The 23,429-nt window shown below is 38.7% G+C and overlaps 1 protein-coding gene across 2 annotated transcripts; it reads left to right on the forward strand.

Moving 5' to 3' along the window:
• The first annotated feature begins 1,381 nt into the window (after nucleotides 1-1,381).
• Nucleotides 1,382-22,572, forward strand: usp10 (ubiquitin specific peptidase 10). 2 transcript variants are annotated; one of them, XM_085401928.1, is made up of 15 exons: nucleotides 1,382-1,662; nucleotides 7,308-7,376; nucleotides 7,749-7,794; nucleotides 8,211-8,270; nucleotides 9,754-10,986; nucleotides 12,964-13,055; nucleotides 13,604-13,713; nucleotides 13,796-13,854; nucleotides 13,944-14,047; nucleotides 14,492-14,591; nucleotides 15,423-15,603; nucleotides 16,473-16,638; nucleotides 17,298-17,442; nucleotides 18,011-18,076; nucleotides 19,651-22,572. In XM_085401928.1, exons 1-15 carry the CDS (start codon nucleotides 1,642-1,644, stop codon nucleotides 19,836-19,838), a joined length of 2,640 nt encoding a protein of 879 aa, XP_085258054.1. In that variant the 5' UTR covers nucleotides 1,382-1,641; the 3' UTR covers nucleotides 19,839-22,572. The 2 variants fall into 2 exon arrangements, with proteins under 2 accessions (XP_085258054.1, XP_085258061.1); XM_085401935.1 differs by lacking the exon at nucleotides 8,211-8,270.
• Nucleotides 22,573-23,429: the final 857 nt, after the last annotated feature.

Raw genomic sequence — 23,429 nt, forward strand, 5'->3', positions numbered from 1 at the left:
TGCTTAAAATAAAACGTTTATTTTTATTTAACTTTCAAAAAGAAAAAGAAAAAAAAAATTGCGATTCACGTCCAACCTGAAGTGAGAACACACACCGCGCATGCGCTCATACTTGTAAGTTCATAACATTATTTTTAGCATTTCCGCCGAGGCATTCACAGATTTCAGAATAAATGCCTCGAGTTCTTAACTTGCTCTGCAATCTGTAATTATAGGTAACATATTCTTCCGTGCATTTCTTTAAGACATGACCACGAGACAATTGGAGAATTTTCATGTAATTAAAAGCTGAATATTTAGTGCTGTTAAATGGAATTTAGGTTTATTTATTTAGCACCAATTCAATATGATAGTTGTTTCAAAGCAGTTTGTACTGTAACGTAAAGACCTTACAGTATTCTAGAAATAAACCCCAACAATTGAACAACCTAATATGAACAAGCACTTTGCGATGGTAGGAAAGAAAAACTCCTTTTTAACTGAAAGAAACCTCCAGCAGAACCAGGCTCAGTGAGGTTCAACCATCCACCATGACCAGTAGTGGGGGATTGAAAAGATAAAGGAAGAAAGATAAAAGAAAAGAGAGCATAGAGAGACAAGAAAAAACACAGACTAGAGGAGGGAAGACGTGATTGGAGAAGAAGTCCTCAGTACACCACAGTGTATTACTTGAAGTTTTACAGCAGTCTGAGCATATTGCAGCATGAATAAGTGATGGATCAGAGTCATCTTATCCAGGCCTTTTCCTTATCATCTATAAGCTTTGTTGAAACAAATGTTTTGAGTCTAATATTAAAACTGCAGAGACTCTCTAGAACCTCTAGAAACCACAAATAATCCTGTAGTCTTAGAGGGTGGTGTGATGTTGGGATAATATGGTACTATGCGGTCATTAAGATCTGATATGATATGATATGATATGATATGATATAGCTGTGATGAACACAAGCAAGATAACCTATCAGTGAGCGTAAACCATCAGCAATCATAATATCACTTACAAACTGAAGCTACACTGAATGTGATTTTTTTCACAATACCTTGAAACCTTTGCAGGATCTTGGAGTGCAATTTTATATTCTATTATATTTTATTTAGTGTTTATTTATTTTTCAGTTGAGTTTAATTTTGGTTACTATCCACACTGGGTTTTGTTCTTTCGGTTCATTTACTGTCTAAATGCTGAAACTTTGTAAATATAAAGGCAATCATCTGCACCCCGTAATTTATTTCTATTAAATTTTCGAGTATTGTTAATATTAATATTGTTATCATTGCAAGTAGTAGTATTAGTACTAAAAGTATTAATGAAGCCTTTTTATTATGAAATCTTAGAATCAGCACTCACCGGAAGTATTTGGCGTTACTCCCTGAGCTCACGCTGCCGTTACAACCGACCGCGCGCTGCTCTGGCTAGCAAGCAAGGAAGATGCTAGACAGAAATGGCGGTGACGGCAAGGCGAACAGCATGAAGTGCTGATGCATTACATAGATCAAAACGTTCGACTGGCAGGACACCGTTGGGCAAATGACAATGACGTCGAAATAGACCACCTTTTGTAGCTGTCAGTAGAAACCTACAACACCTTTCCGGGGGATTCTTCATCTGGTCAGCGGAGGACAGAAAACCTCACCGGGAGCATGGCTTCTTACAGCAACCAGGTAGCTAGCTAGCTAGCTGGCTATCATTAGCCTCCAAAACAACTCGTGCAGTCTCTTATTTTTGGACTTCAGATCGCTCTTTGATTCTGCACCATTTTGACCAAAGCTAACGCCACACAATAATTAAATTTTGGTCAGTTGTGTGTTGTTATTTTAAACATTTGGCCTGTCGTGTCATTGAACTGCTGAAGTACTAAAAAGTGCTTGCTAATGCCCCCCCTAAGCCTCATTGGAATACCACCAGCATGGTAACGTGAGCTAACAGGCCCCAGGTCCTTCCATTCAAATGAACCAGCAGTACTTTCCGTCGCAGTTCTTGGGGCGATGACAACCGCTTTTAATTAAACGACACGAAAACTTGCTCAAACAAATGTTCGTGATACTTCGAAGTTATATTCCACAAATGTCATGTAATATTTCTTAGAGAAAAGTGACCGAAAACTGCTGCGTGTATGCATGGCCCACCTGCTCAGTGCTGCCACAGGCCTGCTGCCATATCTTATTTTTATAACTACCAGTAAGTTATTGGTTTTCTCGGGGTAGTCAGAAAGCATAATAACGGTCTAGTGGAATATTTTGCATGCGATCACTTGGCGTTTATAAGTGTTTCTGGAGCGGTGTAACGTTTTCGTGCTGCTCGTTTAGCTTCTAGTATGCTAACTGTTTTGCACAGGTGGTGTGCTTAGACTTTGCGGTCTGTCCGCTAGCTAGTTAGCTAAATACACATTCGACAGTGTGGGCCTTCGTTGATAGCGAAGAGTTACTTGATATGGAAACAATGAGGATCAGGGTTGAGCGTGCACGCTGCTTACAGAGCCACCGTCCACGTGACTTGGATTGGAGGTAACCTAACAAGTTTGGTGTTATTTCTGGAAAAGCTAGCTGTCATGTTGGAAGGCCCATTTTGAGGTCTAGTTTTACATGAAGAAACATGCCAGGTCTCTAGTCTACTAGTAAGGGACTCAATTAAAGTTTAGAGAAGAAAAAGCTCATATAGTAAAAATTAATCAGAAATGGAGTCAAGTGAAGTGTTCAGTTCTAACTTTTTTTCAGGAAACGGAACCTGGCTAACCACTGTAGTAAGGGAAATCTGCTGTACTAAAGTAATTCTGCATGCTTTCAACTTTCTTCCTGGCTTCCAAATTGAGCGTTTCTATTGGTTCACTCTTTATTAAAGTGAAAGTTTCAGGGGAAAGCCGGCTGAACATCCCCCCCCCCCCTTTTTTTTTTTAATTTACATGTCAATATTTGGTGAAATAAATTCTCATAACTGAACTGACTGATACAGAGTTGCATAGTATTTTTTTGGTTTTTGTTAGTATGAATAGCATAGAGTGAATAGTAATGCATGGAAGCTTTCACAAACACTCTAAATTAGTGTTTTCCAGACTGTGCTCCACAGCAACGGTAACCCAGCAGATCTGGAGCATCATCAACTATTTCATTGGGTCTGCTTTCCTCTGTTTGTCACCACTTTTACTCTGTTACAAAACCCCTCATTTTAATAGCCATCCCTCTGTAAAGTAGTCACAGAAGGCAGGCGACTGAAAGGTTTGCTGTTGATTTATTGCTGAGTAAAAATACTAACACTGGGGCTAAAATTGGTCGATAAACAGGTGAGGCAGTAAAAGACATATGAGCACCAGAAGGGACATCGGTCTTCTGAGTAGAAGTTTAGCAAACAGGTAATTCTGGAAATGCTTATCAATTCTTCTGCACTGGGAGATAAAGGCAGATAGTGTTCTGCTTGTGGTAAGTCATCTTGTTAATGCATAATCTACCAAATGTGACACTTCAAATTAACATACCATTATTGCTCCTTTATTGTAGCTTATTGGCAAAGTTGAACCCTAGTTTGAAAACTAGTTAAAGTATTTCAGTGATTATATTTTATTTTTTGGGGTGGTAATTTTATTTGGGATTGTATTGGTTTTTGGTTTAGTTTAATAACCTCTAAGATTTAAAAAAGAGACATTTAAATTACATGAATATTTAAACCTTTTATTCCGATAGTCCTGTTATGATAGTCTGTCAAAAAAGTGTATTTTACCACTGTCAATGTAGACATCTGAGTCAAGGTTTTCTAAAGTTGTCTTGACCACAAAAAGCCTTACATCTCTGCTGAAATACCATCATTAACCTTAAGCTGTAGTTCAGGGGTATAGGCACGGTAGCATTTATTGCTTGTGTAAGTACGACATGTTATAACACCATAAAGATCTTTACACAGTGATGGCTATTTTTCATTTCTGAACACGGGAGCTGTATTTATCTCCTCTCCTTGTATCAGCAAGGCTGTGTAACCAATGGCCTTCCCTTTATATCTTACTCATTGACTGTTAGAGATTAAAAAAAGCTGTAAAGAAGTTTAAGTATAAACCACATCAGCTTTGTTACTGAGGGATTCTAGTAGTTTGATCCCTGTTTTGAAATTGGCATGTGTCCCATTATAGATGTTAAAACTGAAAACACAAAGAAACACAAAGAAATCCATGATTGGGAAACAGGAAATTGTAAATTAATCCAATTTAAAGCAAAACAAAAAGAAAATGCCAGCTGTGAAGATTAGTTATCAGAGTAACTTTTATCAACAACTATTGGCCGATCTACATGATTATGTGACATAGTGATAGCAGAGGGCCATTTATCAGCAAATTATTTAGTCCACTGTTATTAGTTCAATTGAGACTAAAGATTAGAAACTCTTCTCAATGTGACACATTAAAAATGTAGCAGCATCAAACTTTAAGCATCCTAAAAATGAATGTAAAAATAAATCTGCACCTTAAAAACATTTATCACTCAGTGAGTTTAGCTGCCATTAATCTGGAACTTGTCCTTGGGATGATTAATATCGGGGGCCCACAGGATTAAATTGTTCTTCTAGTATCATTGTTTCATCTTCCAATGGGAATCAGAATGTTCAAATAAGTCCTCATATTAATTAAAAGGGAATATGTGCCTGTGTTATGGCTTAGTCTGCTGAATCAATTTTCTGATACAGCAAAATTGAAAGTGTTCGCACATTTATGAGCAGTTGCTTTTGGCTGAGAGCAGACGAAATGGAAATGATTGTAACGCCGTTATTTGTCCCAATTTTTAATAATTTTAATGGTTTGTAATTGTTGCCACCCTTTTACTACATCACACTACCAGGCAGGCACAGGCATGCTCGGCAAACTCATTGAAAAACTAGTCTGACCTTATTTGTACTGGCACTGCAGCATTTTTATGTTCAGCCAAGTTGCCCATTAATAACTCCGCAGATCAGTTTAGGTAAACAAGCCTGTGCTTAGAATAAAACAAGATTGTTTGCGCGACATCAGTTTTAGAATTGTCGTAGTACATATCTGTATATTTCACAGCACTGACATAATTTTAAATTTGTGAACCACACTATCGCTAATAGTCAGTCACCAATAGTGAAACTCACTAAAGTCTATAAATCACCTTATCTTTCTAGTCTTATTCTTACTTATGACTACTTATTCTTCTTACTTCTTATTCTTGGCTCTTTCTTGTTTGTGTGATGTCGTCATTAAATTGTGCTAAAATCATACAGATGGCTAATTTGTTGTAATCCGCAGTCCAAACGATCAGCAAGGGAAGCTTAGTGTGGTACGTGTGGCATGCCTGCAGAAAGGAGCAAAGGGACATTCTTTCTGTTGTGATTGTATTAGCCATCCTGAGGCCGCTGGATCATTGCTGGCTGTTTGTCGCTTGTAGTGCCATTTCAGCAATGTGGGCCCTCGCGTGGGGCCTCGTTTGCAAAAAGTTATATATGCTTGAGCTGCAGTTTCTTTTCTCTGTGACTACCCTTTCACGTTCCACTGTTTATTGCACCGAAAAGATTAACAGCATGGCTAGTGAGTCCATTTTACCTTTTTTAAGTTGTGCATGTGGGCCCTTCAGTGGCTCAGTGTTTTTTTTGGGTTTTTTTTTTTTTCCTCTCAAGGTATAACGCACAATTATAGTTGATGTCGTGGTGATTCTGTGGAAAATTAATTAATAACACTGTAAGCAACATCAGAAAACAGCAGTGTAGTAAAAACATGACAAATAATGTCGGTTTTTATACAGTCTGCCTAAACGTCATCAGAGGGTGCATGACGAAGCGCTGCGTGAAGATTTTTAAGCGTTCTAATTCATTTTGCCTGCATCCACTACACATAATATGAACCCCTACTACCATAGACCTGGCTTCATTTGAAGCTGGTTGTAGTGTGTGCAATGAGTAATATTGTAGTTTGATTGTTTTTGGCTAATCTAATAAAACGAGTTAACTTTGAAGTCTTAATTTCAAGTTCATATATGCAGCTTTCCATAAGTGCTGGCTGAGCAGCTGACTACTCATTTAAGTCTAGCTGGTTGCTTTATTAAAATTTCAAAATAATAAACTTCTAACAGTTTTAATTTTGCAATGCATATATACATTTTTTGATACCTGAAATATCAACTTCAAAAACAATTCGAAGATGATCATAGATTTTATGTTAGTGCCACCTCCTCGTGTCCTGTGTGTGTGCGCTTGACTGATGAATGTTTAATGGCATGTAGCGTCTTGAACTGATGGAACCTACCTCACTACAAGTGTTAATTTGGTAAACACGGGTGACACAAGTTGTTGATTATAACAAGGTCTGTCGGTCAGTCTGAGAGGTAGGGATGGGAATCAAGAACCAGTTTTTGTAGAAAACTGGTTCCCAGCAGTCAATTTCCTTGAAATTGTTAGTCTGCTTGCCTATCAATAGTGCTTATCCATTCTTGCACTCGCACTACAATCGGCTGATTTCAGTTTGTGTGTTATAGATGCAAAATAGCGATGGTAGTGACTTTCAAAATGGAGCCGGTGAAAATGGAATGACAATTGATAAATGAATCGATTGATAAGTGATATTGATAACGGAATCGGAATGGCTAAATTCTCATCAGTTCATATGCCGTCAGTGATGGATTCTTTCCTCTGCTCTCTGTTTCACCATGTCTGTGTGTGTCAAAGCAGAAGCAACTAACTCAGCTACACTAATAGGTAAAGTGAAGATACCATTATATAAGGGGAGTGGGTGGTATAGGTGGAAAAGTAGGTAAAATATGTTTAATTCAAATCCCAGTAATCTTGTGTCACCTCAAAGCTACACATGTGTTAAAAGCAGTCCGTGAAGTTACATCAGAGGCCTGCTTTGGCTTGGTTTAAGTACAACAATGCTTTTTATGATGCCTAACGGTTAACACAAAGCATTCTTTTGAATGCTTTGTGTTAACAAACTGACAAACCTACTTCACCTAGATAAAACAGGTCTAGATTCAGAGCTGTTTGTGCTCATGGTTTATGTATAACACTGCATGACTCATCAGTTTGCACAGGTTAGCATTGTAAATTGAATGAGTGATGAAGGACTGCTGTATGTGTCCCAATACCTAGATTCTGAAATGACGGCACCTTATGATTGCATTCCAGTTATGAGGTTGAATGACCTGTCTACAGTGAACACTGCTTAAAAATGTTCCCCATGATTTTATATTTTATACTAATGAATAATCTGAAAGTTCTTGATTGTTTTTAACTTTTTATTTTATTTTATAGTGTATTTTATTCCATTGTCTTTCCTTTTCAGTTAATGGTTGTATTAATTTTGTTCCCACAGTACATCTTTGGGGAATTCAGCCCTGATGAGATCAATCAGTTTTTTGTGACTCCACGATGTTATGTTGAGGTAAGCAGATTGGTCCAGAAAAAGCAGTAGAGGTCATTATTCCATTAATAAGTCATTATTAAATTAAAGAGAAAGAATTAAATTTATTTTTTGAGTAGTCGTGTTGGCCTCGTCAGGATATCCTCTCAATGGAAACAGCAAGGTTCCTGGAGAAATATAATTAAAATAAATTTGCTTATCAGCCCTAATAGTCCAAAATCAGGGCTTCAGGATTACTGAAATTGACCATTGAGCCAAAATGCATATATCTGGTAAATGGTAATTCTACACTTGACAATGGTCTTAAGATATCAGTCATGTCTATTTTAAGTATTACTTTTGTGGTTACCTGCTGGGTCTTTATCACAACTTATATTTTCTCTCTCTTTGCAGCTTCCTCCGTTCAATGACAAAGTCCAGTGTGTCACTCAGTCTTCTGGTATGTACTTCTTACATAAGCTAATTTCCTATATTTTATTTTTTTAATTATTCAAAATACATCAAAATACTCTAAAGTAGACATGGGCTGACTGTTCTCCTGCTCTTAGTTGGCATCAAGTTGTTTTTCACAGCAGGACTAAATGTATGGCTGAAGCCCAGGTATAGCTGATCTGGCTGGCCTTGCAGGAAGATGCTTTTCCTGTCATTTATTTGTATTTTTTTTATACATTTGTGCAATATTGTTTGAAACGGTTTATAAATTCCACTAAATCTTGACCCTCCCCACCACCTTTTTTTTTCTTTTTCTTTTTTTTGCCCACCAAAATCAAAAATGTTAGAGCAGCCACCTTTCTTTCAAATAGTACCTATATGCACATGACAATTGCCTTACCTTGATTTGTATTGATTATTTAGGATCTTACTGCACTCCTGCTGTACCTTTTATTATGGAGTCTATGGGACTGCAGGTTTGCGGTGAGTTGAGGAGTCTGATACCCTCTTGTACGTTTGCTGTAAAACTGAAAATCCAGGTTTCAAAAACTGGTGGCTTTCTAAACTTTTTGCCTGTATTCTTTCTCTTGCCTGTTGGTAAAACCTATATAGCTTTGCATGCTTAAGGTACTGCGAAGTATCTTATCTTTTCTTGCATATAATACATTTTCACTACTGTAGGTCTCCGTTACAATAAAATTGAATTGCATTTTAATGACTTACCAATCACGGCTTATTTACTAAGGGCATAGAGATGATTTTATGCGGTTGCTAACATGTGTGTACATGTTTATTCTTAAGTTGAGGTTTCACTGCTGAATGCATTTTACAGTAATGAAGTGCAATTTCAGTAACACTAACACTAACAGATTCCTCTCATCTCAGTAGAGGGAGTACCTTGTGTTTCAGTGCCCTCTTACCTTCTGCAGGGGATCAGAGATTACATTTGGTTGGCCAATCAGCTGTGTCATGATGACTTGGATGATTTTTTTCTTTCATATTTGCACTTGCTAATGTTTCACCTTTGCACTTTGCACCTCTCGCTGCATAATAACTTACAGTTCAAACTGCTGTGTGACACATTTTGTCCAAAAATTAACTTATAAAAACTGATGTATTTGTTTTACATTGTTCTGTATTGCTGAAGTTTCCAACACTTAAAAATGCTGTTAAAAATATTCAGGAAGTAAGGATTATTGATGCGTGTCTGCAGTCAGTTAAGCCAGACTTCCTTTCTATTGACTACCTTTGGTTATCAACCGTATTGTATCCCTTTGTAATCTTTTTTTAATGTGATTTTAGACACTTGTTAAATCGCATGTCATTGCCTAAATAAAAAACAAACAAACAAAAACATTTTAATTAAATCTTCAAGAATGATTGAGAAAAATGGTATCTCAAATTGTCAGCAAAATAAACTTGGCTTATAATAAACCATTAGTTAAAACTATTGATTGTCAACTTGACATTGAATGTTTTTTTTGTAGCAGTTTAACTTGAATAGTTTCAACAGAATATTGATAACATCTGGCCACTGACCACACAGGATTGTGCCAAAAATGTTTTTTATTTATTTATTTTTAGTTTATTGGGGTTTTTTCCCCCTTCAAATCAGAATCATAAGTAAGTGAAAGAAGTTTTATCCATAAGACTATATTGTCCTTCCCAGACCCAATTTTAAGTGTTGAATCACCCCACTTCTGGAATTTATGTGAGACCAGAAGGAATTTGGTTTGGATTGGACAGCAGTAGTTGTCAAAAATAGGTCTAGAAGAATTTCTTTTTGTTGGTATCTTTGATCCTGTCAGAGCTCCCACGACCCCTTGAGTAACAGTTTGCTTGTTCAGGAAAAAGGATTTTATGTGACGTTCTGCAGCAAAGTCAGATACCACAGCCTGGTTTTAATATGTAGGAATTAATCTAAACAGTGCTCTGTATTTCTAATTGACTGAAATATTATCTGCAGGAGAAGACTATCAGCACATTGAGTTTGGTGTTGACGAGGTGATGGATTCCAAGGCTGTTGGGGGCAACGATCCTTTATACAAGGTGTCGAGTACCCTAAACCCACAGGCTCCTGAGTTCATCCTGGGCTGCCAGCCGGCCCAGAAAGCTCAACAGACGGCTTCTCCAGCAGCTGATGTCCCTGACGGGGCACACTTCAACTCACTGGACGGACCTGACTCGGAGGCCTCAGCCCTGGACAATCACCAGCCGTGCCCGGACATGGACGGACTCCCTGGCAGCCTGGGACAGAGAGAGCGAAAGAAAAAGAAAAAACGACCGCCTGGGTACTACAATTACCTGGAACCGTCAACTGGCAGCAACAGCAGCAGCACCAGTACAGCGGATGGGACACCTGTGACAGCACTGGTGAACGGACATGCACTCAGTGGCCCACACCACAGTACTGAGGATGTGGACAGTAAGGCATTGTCAGGGGCTGAACTTTCCACCCCGGGACCCGCCTCCACAGCAACACCAACAGCTGCTGTGGCAGCAGCCAAGTGTGCCCCCACATCCACTGCCAATCAGAGGACTAGTGATAGCCCTGATGACTCTTCTTTGGACTTAGCAAGTGGAGCTGCCTCTTTATCAGATGGCAACAATGCCACTTCCCCCTGTTCATCCTCCTCTCAAAGCAGAGGGATGACAGAGGGACCAAGGACTGCAGATCAGCAGCCAGATCATTTGGCTCCACAGAGCCCTGAACTTTCAGATACTCCACATAGCCCCCTCTCCAAATCACCTCTTCCTACTTCAGCTGCTGTCATCTCTGTCATCACTTCCATTACGACTACTGAACTAGAGGGAGGAGAGATGGCAGACAATGGGGTGGCAAATGGGCTAGCAGAGTCTACCACTCCTGTCAGTGTAGATGGACACAAAGAGGACATTGAGAGTGGGGACCAGGTTCAGCAGGTCATCCCAGAGTCAGCTGCCCAGTCAGTAGTGACAGAGCAGGCACATTCACCTGCCACTCCAGCTGCACCTACTGCTAATCTTCCGAAATCCTGGGCTAGCCTCTTTCACAATTCCAAGCCTCTACCTGGTGGCCCTCAGGCATTTGTGGAGGTAAAGAATGTTGTGGAAGCAGTATCTCCCTCTGTCGCTGTGCCAGAGCAGCCTGAGAAAGTTGGGGAAGTAAAAGAAGGCCCTGTCCATGTATCTGAGGATCCTATGGCCCCTAAACTTGCAGGTATTTTATAAAGAAGCTGATAATTTACCTTCTAAAAACATTCCACCATTACTACTTTTTAATTTGGTGTAAGTTTATAACTTATTTTTTTGCAAAAAGTATATTCTGCGAAATTCAATCCATCCCACTTGGTGGCAGTGTTGAGGTGATTGTACTGTTCATACTTGCATATCTAACAGAATAAGCTTTTAAAATTGGGATCACTGGAAAGAGTAGGGTATATTTTAAAAAAGAGATACATTTTTGCAGCTCATTATACTGATGGTATGGTAAGTTTGAGATGCACAGATTTCTCACTGACAGCTTACTTTAAAGAGAAGTTAAGGGACTGTTGCATTCATTTTCAAGAAATGACCACTAGATGGTAGTGCTACATGCAGGATGGCTATCCGATTTTATTTATTGTTTAAATCATTCCAGTTATTCCTATCAGAGCTGCAGTATGGGTATAAATGATCAACTGCAAGGAGCTGAGATGTGACACCTCATGAATACTTTGTTTTTTTACTTAAGGAAATGAGATAATGATTCAAGATGAGTCACAGCCTCAGATTTCACACAGTGAAACAGCATCTTGAAATGTGTTATTGATCGGAACAGTCTGATTTTACAAGCTGGTAGACAGAATGAAAAATGCAAAATATTGTGTTGTTTCTTGTCCTCAAATCGTATTCAGTGTTTTGCTCTTAACAGTGGTGTGCTGATTGTTTTCTGGGGAGATGAACCTAATTACACTACATTTTGTGGTTGTTGTCACAGAAGGTTACGGGAACTTACCAGGCTTAATTAGTTTGTCCTCTCTGACACTGGTTTGAGGTAGAATTTAAACACAATCCTGTGAAAGTTCACATATTCAACACACTGTCTCTCTTCTAAGGTACCCTTCAGATATTATGTCTCCCTTCAGATAAAACTTTCTCATTTCGCGTAGCGTGACAGCGATCAATCTTTGCCATTTTTTTAGGGAGTAGTTATTCTAGAAGTGTGCAGAAGTACACACAATGCAAGTATGGCACATCATAGCAAAGAAGGTAGGCTATAATTATTAATGCATTTACTGTAAGATGGAAATGTATACTCGCTGTTGAGTAGCGGGCATGTTGGTTTCTAAGCACGTTAATTTAAATGTGTTTATTTGATGGTGTTTAGTCTTGAACTTAAACAACCAGACTAGCTTGAAATACACCAGTTTGGAGCCACAGACTAGCTGTTTGTATATATAAAAGTGATTGATTGAAATGGACCAAAAAGAAAAAATAATCTATCCATGTATATATATTCTTTAGCACTGCAGCAAACTATCTTTTTTTCCTGCCTTTTCTTTATATGCAAGTTTCTTGGATACTTCACACTTGTGTGCATATCACTGTTCAAAAGTAGTTAGAGGTTGGTAAAATCAGAAAAGTAGACCATAATCAGACATGAAACAGTGTCCATTTCTACACTGTAAATATGTATATATTGGAAAAATATAATACCCATAGGAAAAAGCTGTTAAAGGGTTGCTGTCTGTGACTGACATGATAAATGAGATGCGATTAACTGACATTTAGTTTTAATTGTAACTTAAAAGTGAGCTCAGTGGTTTGACTTGTTATGAAAATGGAGACAATACCAATTTGTAAAGAAGTAACAATGATTGTACTTATGATTTATTTGTTCTGTCTAAATGTGCATTTGCCTCTGTTCCTTTAGTCTCAGCCAAATTGATGTTTTTTGTTCTTATTTGTGTGAAACTATGAAACTATTCCCACGTTACCATGGAAGCTGTCTTTTTGAATGACAGTCTTCCTTCCTAGGCGTGGTACAGCAAGACCTTGGTCTTATTCATTCAGTCTCTTATGCTGTTGCCATTTGAGGCAGGAATAGACGAAGAAACAATTGTTTTGATGTATCGCTATGACACATACTTTTTTCATTGTCACAGCTGTGCGAAGCTACCTGTTTAAGAATATTGTGTTTTCTTTGAATCCCCAGAACTTATTGAGAATGTGAAGTTGATACATAAACCAGTGTCTTTGCAGCCGAGAGGACTGATCAACAAGGGAAACTGGTGCTATATCAACGCTGTATCCTTTTCATGCTTCATATTTTATTGTTCTTTTGATTTTAACTACTTGGTTGTTAGTTTCTTGATGTTACATTGTTATTAAGCCAAATGGCCCAAGTCTCAGGGCACGTGTGCCACTGTAAAAATATTACTTGGTTGTAACGTTGTTTCAAAACCTTTATAGGGCCTGCTCGTTTGATGGCATTTAGATTGCTAACAACTTAGTTATTTTGAGGTATATCTGGTTCATTTGATATCTTAACATCAGTCGCGTGTAAATGTGATAAGATATTGCTGACAACAATGCTGTGATTTTGGTGTCTGTTTCTTTGTTTAGTGTTGGGATTTTTTTTCTCTCAAACTGGTGGAAAATTTGAGACTTTTCCCACGTGTATTTTAACTAATTGAATGCAAAAGACGTCTCAATTTTAAGACTTTTAAAGACCACCGGGGATTTCCTCAGTTTAAAACTTAATCACACATTTGCATCAAATGCAGATATCTTTAAGTAGCTTGTCATAATACCTTTCCTACACATCATTTTTCATCTTGACTCTGAACACACAGACTCTACAGGCCCTGATTGCCTGCCCTCCCATGTATCACCTGATGAAGTCCATTCCTCTGCACAATGAAACGCAGAGACCATGCACCTCCACACCCATGATAGACAACTTGTAAGTAGCATTTCTACAAGTTTATATCTTTTTATTAAAAAGCATCAGCCATACAGACATCGCAGTTGTTTGTGTCTCTCAGTGTAAGACTGGTGAACGAGTTCAACAATATGCCCGTGCCATCTAAAGCCAAACAGCAGGGTAAGATATTAACACAGCATGCCCAAAGATATTTGCGTCATTTCCTGTTGGCGTCACTGATGATTTAAGATTCCTAACTGTGTTTACAGCTGTTGGAGATAAGGTCACAAAAGACATCCGACCTGGTGCACCTTTTGAACCAACTTACATTTACAAACTCCTCACTCTCATCAAATCAAGTCTTTCTGAGAAGGTAAACCACGGTGTCAGCTTTATATAAACACTGCAAATCAGCATGTAAGGGTGTTTTTGTTTTTAAATAACAGTTTAAATGTACTTCTTGTGGGACAGACAGTGCCCACGGGAGGTTTTGTTGTATTTAAGAAACATTTTAGCAGGACATAACTTATTTCCTATTTAACATTCAACCTGCTGATTCAAGTCTGAATCGGTTTTAATTAAGAAAAGAACTCTGATGCACTGTAGGAGATGGTTATCTTCGATATTTAATGAGGCTTCCTTTCATCCTGCCTCTTACTGTGTGCATGCTTTCTTTCTGTTTACCTCAGTGAATGAGTTTGCTTTTTTTTTTTTTTTTTTTTTTTTTTTTTTTTTTTAATGTCTGCAAGATTTTTATTTGACTTTAGGCATTCTTTGAAGAGTTAATGTGGCTGATGTCCTTATGCTTTAATCTCAGGGTCGACAAGAGGACGCGGAGGAGTATCTTGGGTTCACGCTCAATGGATTGCATGAGGAGATGCTAGCATTGAAGAAACTAATCTCGCCTCAGGAAGAGAGTAAGTAACTTGTCTATGAATAGCATATGCCAGGTTAAGTCTAAGCATGCTTTGCCCTTTTTTGCTTATGTTATCTTTAGAGTAACTTCCCTAGTGTTGGCCTAAATTAATTATAAATAGAAACAAAAAGCTAGTATTGCAGCATATTAAATCATTTCCCTCTTTTCCTTTTTCTATTTTTTTTTTTATTATAAGCTGAAATCATTTTAATTGACTCTTGCCAAAATGGAAAAATGGCTCAGAGGGAAACTTCACATCCAGCTTGGTCTGGGCAGAGCTGCTGCTACTGAGAGCCTGAAGTGCCTGAGTGAAGCTGTGGACATATTCTCATGCCTTCATCATTAGACCAAACATTATAACAATTCTGATAACTTTACAACCAAAGGCCAAAGGACTGCTAGCTAAGCTTTGACATGGAAATTGTTCCAGAGTTTACAGTAAACCCTTTTGGCCGTTTTTACAAAACGCAGCCAAAGCAAAGGCTTATTTAATGTGTTGTTAGTTTGCTGGCAGCCACCCATATGCGGGGGTGTTTTTCACAGGTATTGTGGAGCTCTTCCCATCACAGAATGAATTAATGACTGTTGATATAGCACTTTTATTTATTTTTATTTTGAAAGGAGCACTGGCAATTGTCCAGCAAATGAGAATCTACTCAAATGAGAGCCAATCAATCCAAAACTTATAGCCCTGTAGTTCAGAATGGAAGATATTTGTACTTATCTCAGTTAAGACGGCTCAGTTTTAGAAGAGATTTTGCTTTCATGCACTTTAAAGATCAAATAGCTGTTCTTCAGAGTGGTTTACATTTATTTATGTTTTTTTTAACAGAAGCTCTCACACCTAATGGGCCAGAGTCCGAGCCAGGTGTGGAGGAGGATGGTGCTGATAAGGAGGAGGAAGGTAGTGAGGATGAGTGGGAGCAAGTGGGTCCCCGAAACAAGACTTCAATCACTCGCCAAGCTGACTTTGTCCGCACACCCATAACTGATATCTTTGGTGGACACATCAGGTACATGCCAGATTGCTGTGAAACCCTCTGTATAGGAAGAAGTTCTGATTAAACTTAATAATGTTGCATTGTCTTGCTTCCTGTTATACACCAATCAAAAATTTGTATCGGCTCCATCTGCGAGTCCTCAGCTGGTTACTGGGTTAAAGATTTTGACCTCGTTTCATGGTGACATCACAAATTAGTCATCCACCCCCAGTTTTTTCCAGCTCTTCTCCAGCACGCACCACAGCACTTCAGAATGGCAGCCCATGTGGGTCAGTGCGGTCAAAAGTCTCGACAGCATGACGTGGGGCAACCATCCACAAACAAAGGTCTTAACTTTCAGACAAATTGCAAAGTTAAGAATCTGCGGCTGTTGCCTGACTAAATAATATGTTCTGCAAGGTTCTGGTCTGGCACGGTGATGGTGTACGCTGGTTGCACAGTGTTTTAAATGTCCTTAAGGATTTTTTTCTCCGAAATGGTTGTGAGAGAAACTGAATATAGGCATGTGTTTACAGAGTGGTGGGTATGCCCACAGAGCTTGGCTATAACCCATCTACTCCTTTTAAACCGCTGTTCAGAGAAATTGGTTTGACTTGGGGAATTACAGCAGTAATCATTAGTAGATTATCATCTTTCTTGAATTTAAAGGTTTAATTAAATGACTTGCATGATTATAGTGAAAGCTGTAAACTGCAAAACAAACTGAATCCCTCTGAGTAGTTTTAACAGGAATTTCAGAAAGTGGTTAGAAAGTGCATCATAATGTATTTGAGCTGATTGTGTTATGTTGTATGTTTTGACTACTGAGAGGTAATATTATTAAAAATCTTACTGGTATTGGTTTACAGTTCTAACAACTGGCTGGTTTGCTTCTTTCTTAGATCGGTGGTGTATCAGCAAAACTCTAAAGAGTCGGCCACTCTGCAGCCATTCTTTACCCTGCAGCTGGACATCCAGTCAGACAAGATCCGCACTGTCCAGGAAGCTCTCGAAACCTTGGTGGCTCGAGAGTCAGTCCAGGGCTACACTTCTAAAACCAAGCAAGAGGTATTAGAAAAGTAAACTTTGATGACATGTTTCAGTTCAGATCGGTGTTGCGTTGCAGTTTTGTGATCTCGAATTCCATTTTTTTCCCCTTTCTTTTTTTTCTTAATGTTTTTTCTGACTTTAACAGATCACACAAAATAACGTGATTTTGTGTAGTAATTTATTTTTGGAATTGATGTTTAGATGAAGAGTGATGTTGGGTACACACTGTAGAACACAACATCACTGATTTCATCACACATATTGTAATCATTGCCTTGAACCATGGTATAGACCCAACAACAACTAAAGGAGGAGGAAAACTTCAGGGATCGGTGCAACAGTGCTGTGTTAGAACATCAGGCTAGAAGAACTGGTGCAGGAACATCTGCTCCACAGCTGTATAATAAGCATTTTTTTGGGGGGGGGGATCTTACGTTGGTCTTTTTGTCCTGAAATGTTACTTTGGTACTTCTAAAAGCCAGAGAATATAAAAACACTAGTTGCTGCTTTGAACGTCTTAGCTGATTTTATTTCCAGCAAAATGTTAAAGCCTTGCTTTGTGTTCACTTTTTTTGACAAATTTTATTTCTACAGTTAGTTTTGTAACTGTGAAACTGTATTATTTAATGTGCATGGTAAATTCTGCGACTGCTCACTGTTCTCGCTGTTGCTTTCAGATTGAGATAAGCCGAAGGGTTACTCTAGAAGAGCTGCCCCCTGTGCTGGTGCTCCATCTCAAGAGATTTGTTTTTGAAAAGTCTGGAGGCTGCCAGAAACTGACAAAGAATATTGATTACCCCGTTGACTTGGAAATCAGCAAAGGTATGGCTCGATCAACACTCCACTGAGGTGTCAGTGTCATTGCAAGGCCTTTAATTCGATTTACCTAGTCTATATACGTGTCAGTGTTATACTTGGTTCATGAACAGCCCACAGTGCCTTTAAGAGTTGATCCAGATAATTGGTGTGCACCATAACAAAGCAGACTGGCAAAAGTTGAGAAGTGTATATTGTTTTTGTTTCAAGCTTTTCGAATTAATGTTAAAAAAATGTGGTTTTTAAAGTGATATTGAGTTTAATACTGTGCTGTAGTCAAATATGCCACAAGTGAATGTGATAAAATTGAGCTTACAGCTGCAGTTTATACCATCAAATTATGACATTTCAACTTCTTGATTTGACAGAAATTGTGCAAACTCAGATGTGTTTCCAAGTGACTCTTCAGACCTCACTGCTTGTTAATTACAGCAACATCAGCATGATTTTCATTAAAGGCTGTCAAATTTCACATTGCAACAGTAAAACATGGTGCAGAACGTTCTGTGTTTTTTAGTCCTGGTTTAAGCAGTCATTAAAAACATCATGGTCTAATTAGTAGATTTTCTTTCAGATCTTTTGTCCTCTGGAGTGCGAAGCAAAGTTGTGAAAGGCCAAAGAACTTACAGGCTCTTTGCAGGTTTGTGTTTTGTTAATTTGGGCCATATTGTTTTTATATCTGCTGCATAATGTTGTAATTAAGCTTTATTTTATACTCTGTTGTCACTCTGGGAGTTAGTAATTCGTTGTGATGCGATTCCACTGACCACAAAATAACAATGCTGCCAAGGGTGAAAAAAGATTGCTGTTCTGTCTTGTTGAACCTCAGCTGGTTCTTTCATTTCACGCCAGGAAATTATTTTGGATAGTAATACAAAAAACACAAACATCACTCAGCTCAAGCAAAAGCCACATTAAACATCCTGTTTTATTTTCAAGCAATATACAAAATACAAAATATGAAAAATGCACAAACAACTGTCAATAACAAGCTCGAGCTTGGAATGGTTTGAGTTCTGCTTTATCCCTAATATGTCAGAGAAATAGATTTAGTGATTAGGATATCAGGAACATAGTCATGTTAAAAAAATTCAAAGGTCATATCAGGGAACAAAGTCATCTTCCTTAGCGGGTTTTAAAATTGGGTAAATACAGCCTCAACAACATAATTTCACACAGTGTCATTTTTTTAGTTAATTAAAGTCAAGCCAAAAATTCAGGAGTGAAGCTTAAATACATCTTTACTGCTTTCAAAGGAATTAAGAGGGTAAATAGCAGCCAGGTGCAACTGATCATTGGCAACACCTCAGTAAAAGCAGACATTTTGGCAGTTTGCTGGTCTGCAGCATTCAGGCGCGTGTTTGTAAAATACCACAATCTTGGGAGTGGGTGTTCCAACGAATTCACCCCAAGGCCTGGCTGGGTATTTCTCAGAAACTGCAGGTTACCCAAGAGTTAAATCATTTGTAGTTAGCATGTTAAAACTGAACAAGTATGACTGGTTTGGAAGGTTTGCCAACAGAACGCCTCTTCTCTCTATAAAGAGCGTGGCAGAACAGCTTAGGTTTGCAAAGTTGCATCTGAACAAACCACAACACCTCTGGAACAATGTCCTTTGGACAGATGAGACCAAATTAGAGATGTTTGACCACAATGCACGGCACCACGTCACTGAGTGGACCAAGAACTGATTCCTGTGTCTTCCAAAGTATTCTAGAATCAAATGTTAGGCCATCTGACAACCAGAGGACTCCTAGATTAGGCGATGCAACAGGATAATGTTCCCAACCACAGCAGCAAATCTACAATAATGACTGAAAAATAAGAGAATCGGTGTTCTAGTGTTCCAGTCAAAGAACAGGCCTGAACCCCATTGAAATGTTGTGTGATGTGACCTTGAGAGCTGTGCATAAATGAATGCCCGCAAACCTAAATGAACCAAAGCAAACACAATTCCCAACCATGTGAGAGAATGAAGCTGACACATAAAGCTGCTTATGCATTTTTGGTTTATTTATTCTTAAATATATGAGGAGACATTGTAATATGTACTGTAGGTATAGTGTATTCTTTACGCTACACCAATGTGCTGATCACCTGATCTTTACTGGCTTGCTTTTACTTAAGAATTGCTGGCACTACAGTGCCCAACATTGAGGTCATGGATGAGTAATACCTTAAATAAAATTTTCCACTTTTCTCCAACTTCACCAGTTGTGTATCACCATGGAAACAGTGCGACAGGCGGTCATTACACCACGGATGTCTTCCACATCGGTCTTAACGGCTGGCTGCGCATTGACGACCAGACAGTGAAGGTCATCAACCAGTACCAGGTGGTGAAGCAGACTGCAGAGCGCACCGCCTACCTGCTGTACTACCGTCGCGTCGACCTGCTGTAGACACACACGCACATCCCAACGTACATGCAAGATACCCTGAATATATTCACAAACACACACAGAACATGCATCCTCAATGCACTCGTTGACAGTACATCTACACACGACACAGACACACAAAACTAATGAACAGGAACACTGCCTAACTTGTTCTCTTGCAAGATTTTCCTCTTCTTCCCTCCTGTCCCCGCTTTCCTGAGAACCAGCTTTTCCAACACCTTTTTCCTCGTCTCCTTTTTTTCTTCTCCTTTTCTTAAGAAGAGAGGCAAGCTGCATTCACAAAGATTTCCCTGTGACTGCTCTCTTCTCTGTGCACCACTGCTGTGTTTTGAGTTCCTCTTTTTTTGATTTATTTTTAAAGCAGCAAGGAAGGACTGTTGAATAGGCAGATTGGGGTTGCAGGTTAGGACCTGAGACTCACCTCTGACTGAGCCCACAGCTCGGCTCAAACAGTGGACTCACTCATGCAAGAAAAACTATCCACCACGGGCTGCAAATGGACTATCAGTGTTTGCCTTTTTAGTTAAGGGGGAACTGTCGGCCTAGTGAATTTGCAGCAGTTTAAAAGCCTGTTAATTGCCCTCGTGCACTGAAAAGGCCCAGCACCAGCATTATCACAAGTCTCTCCTCCCAAGGCCAGGTTTCTTCTTTGCCACCACCACAACCACCACCAACTCCTTCTCCTCCGTTTTGTCACTTTTATGATGCTTTTTAAGTCTACTGGAGCCATCAAAAACATCGGGGGGCGGGAAGTGAGTTGGGAATGGGAACTGAACGTTTTTGTTGTTTTTGAGGTCCTTCTTATGTTATTCGGGTTTAGATTTAGGGGGTAAAAGAAAAAATATCTACAAAATATTAATGAGCTTTAGAACTTAATAAGCTTCTGTGCACAAAATATAAACTGATTGATTACAAGTACAGTAAAATGCATAATTTTACCAATATTTAGATTCAAATGTAAAGGAAAAAAGTCTAAGGTCTAGCTGACTGAATGCCTGTTTGGGTTCTGAAGGAATGTGCCTGTGTTTTTTTTTTTTTTTTTTTTGTTTTGTTTTGTTTTGTTCTTTTAAGACTCAGTTCTTACACTGGAGAAGTGGCAGCCAGTTAAGACAGATCCCACTGCAAACCCCACCCTTGTACATTTTCTTCTCCTATCATGATTTTTAATTGTTTGTCTTTTCTTATGTAAAGGTTCCATCTGTGTACTGGTGGCTTATCAGTGTAGTTTTGAGCCACACCATCTTCCTTAACCCCCAACTTAGCAGAAAGCAGGGGGGCTGCCTTAGGTTCATTGTGTGACGTTTTTCCACTCAGTGTACGAGTCTAACCCTAATCAGGCAGCGACTGCAAGTCTAATGTAGGTGAAGAGTAAAGGGAATGTACCTGACACCTGTGTATTTACTCTTTTGTGGCTCCGTGGCTCCTCACAGTGGAGGGAGGAAAACTGAGTGTTGCGGGGAAGTTGGACAACATCTGTGCTAAGCTCTGCATAAAGACCCCAGGCATGCACATAAAAGGAGCTAGTGTTTGCTTTTGTTGAAGATGATTTTATTTTCTGTTGATGATTTCACTTATTGTGATGATTTTTGTTTATGTCACTAAAAAAAATGTTAGGTTTATTTCTTTTCTGTTTTTCTTCGTCATTGATCATTTATCGGATGTCCTAATGCTCTTGCTCCCTTCAGAACAATATGCTTGCATTTAAGTTGGTTTGAAAAGAAATTACAGCGGCTAAAGCACAACAAATAAAATTGAACTAGTTCTTTGCTTGAATTTTATTTCAATTTATGTCATGGGTTTTTTTTTTGTTTGTTTGTTTTGCTCAAGGCCCATTTTATTCCAACCACCATTGTCAGTATCTCAGTATTAACACAGCAGCACAAGTATTTTCACATGATTTTATACAATAAGAACTGGGGACATAGGCGAGATAGTGGTTAACCATTTCCCTGCCTCTGATCAAAGAAAAGCTGCAGTGTAATGACATTTATTTTATTTTCTTTTAAGAGCTTTGTGTGAATTTAATAAGTCTCTTGAAATGGGAATCAATGAGAAAGTTGGTTCCTATCTTTAAATTAAAGTTTAGTAACATAGTAACATTTTTCAAAATTACACACTAGATTTAAAGTATTTTAGCATCGTTACGTGGTGAAAATATTGATTAAAGTTCCTTGTAGGTTTTCAAATCAGAAGCCTTCCCCACGTGAAACCAAAGGTCAACATTATATATAGGCCCTACAGCCTACCATTCACTTTATATCCTACCATTTTTCATTCAGTCTCGTTGCCATTTGTCATCACAGTCCGCTGATCGTCACACACAGGGAATGGCATGCTGCTTAGATAGTCAGTACATCCTAAAATCTGGTTCAGTCTTGCCGCTGGCTTCGTAGTCATTTCTGCACACATTATGACATTGTTGATTTGCATTCTTTCTTTTCCCTTTTTAAAGAATGTTTGGATGATGGGACTTTAGAACAGATGGCTTATGCTTTCAGTTGTATAGTTTTTATCTCGGTCTCAGATGGCTGGTCAGGAAATGTGCTGGTGAAATGCTTCAATGATGTCTTTCTTTCAGTATGTGCTCCTAACTCTAATGTCTGCTGGGAACTGTTGGGATATTATTGACATAAAAAAAAATCTATACTGTCTTTTAATTTCAAGCCTCCAGCATCTATTTTGTTTATTGTTCAAATAAAGGATTGTGCAAAAAGCAGTTTGCTAATCAAGTGTAGTCTAAAGACTACCTGGCTTCATTATCCGCTGAAAACCTTTGCAGCCTCTACTCCGCGGCCTGGCTTACAGAAACATGTGCACAATAAACTGAAACAACAAACAAACCCAAAATGATCCACAGAGTCTTGGTCTACCACACATGCTTTAATTGGTCTCTTGTTTCTGTATGTCAACATGTACTATGTGTAGTATTTGTAGTATGTTATATCTCCCCCTCCTGTGGTCTCACTGGCAGCCTCAGTGCTCTTTAAGGCCATGGCTGCTCTCGCCTCCGTTTGGTTTAATGGGAAGCAGACCTATCATTGAAAAATTTGCAGTGTAAGGGTTTTCTGCCCTTTAGTGTTCTTTACTATTTATTCCTTTCTTACTATAGCTCACTCCTCTACTGCAATGTGGCTTTACTGTGAAATTTACAGTGGAGTGTAGTATTTTTCTTGTTAACGTTAGAAGGCTACTTTAAGATCTTCCCTATTATAGCCTGAAAAGAAAATGTCACGTTGGAACATCTACAGACAGACCACCTTTACTAACAAAGAGGCTCTCTCAACTGTTTCAGGAATGATGTCGTGGCCTGCTCCTACCTATGGTTTGTTTTTGTTTTTTGATTTTAAAACTAGGGCCTATTTTTCAACAGCAAGTATTGCACCATTCACTACCAGATCTTAAGTGCAAGAATGCATGGAACTGGTTCAGCACCACATGTTATTTTCTGTAATGTGAGAATATTGTTGGGCCAAGGTGACGGAAGCAACAGGAATTAGTGATTATTCTGAGTCTCTTTAGGCAACAAAGTCAAACCACATGTAGTGGAGCAGTTGAGTTTTACCACACAAACAACTAAACTGTTAACTACAG

The sequence above is a fragment of the Rhamphochromis longiceps genome, linkage group LG1, assembly GCF_057381845.1.
Source record: "Rhamphochromis longiceps isolate RC_006_pf linkage group LG1, R_longiceps_female_GT1.1, whole genome shotgun sequence".
Lineage (NCBI taxonomy): Eukaryota > Metazoa > Chordata > Actinopteri > Cichliformes > Cichlidae > Rhamphochromis > Rhamphochromis longiceps.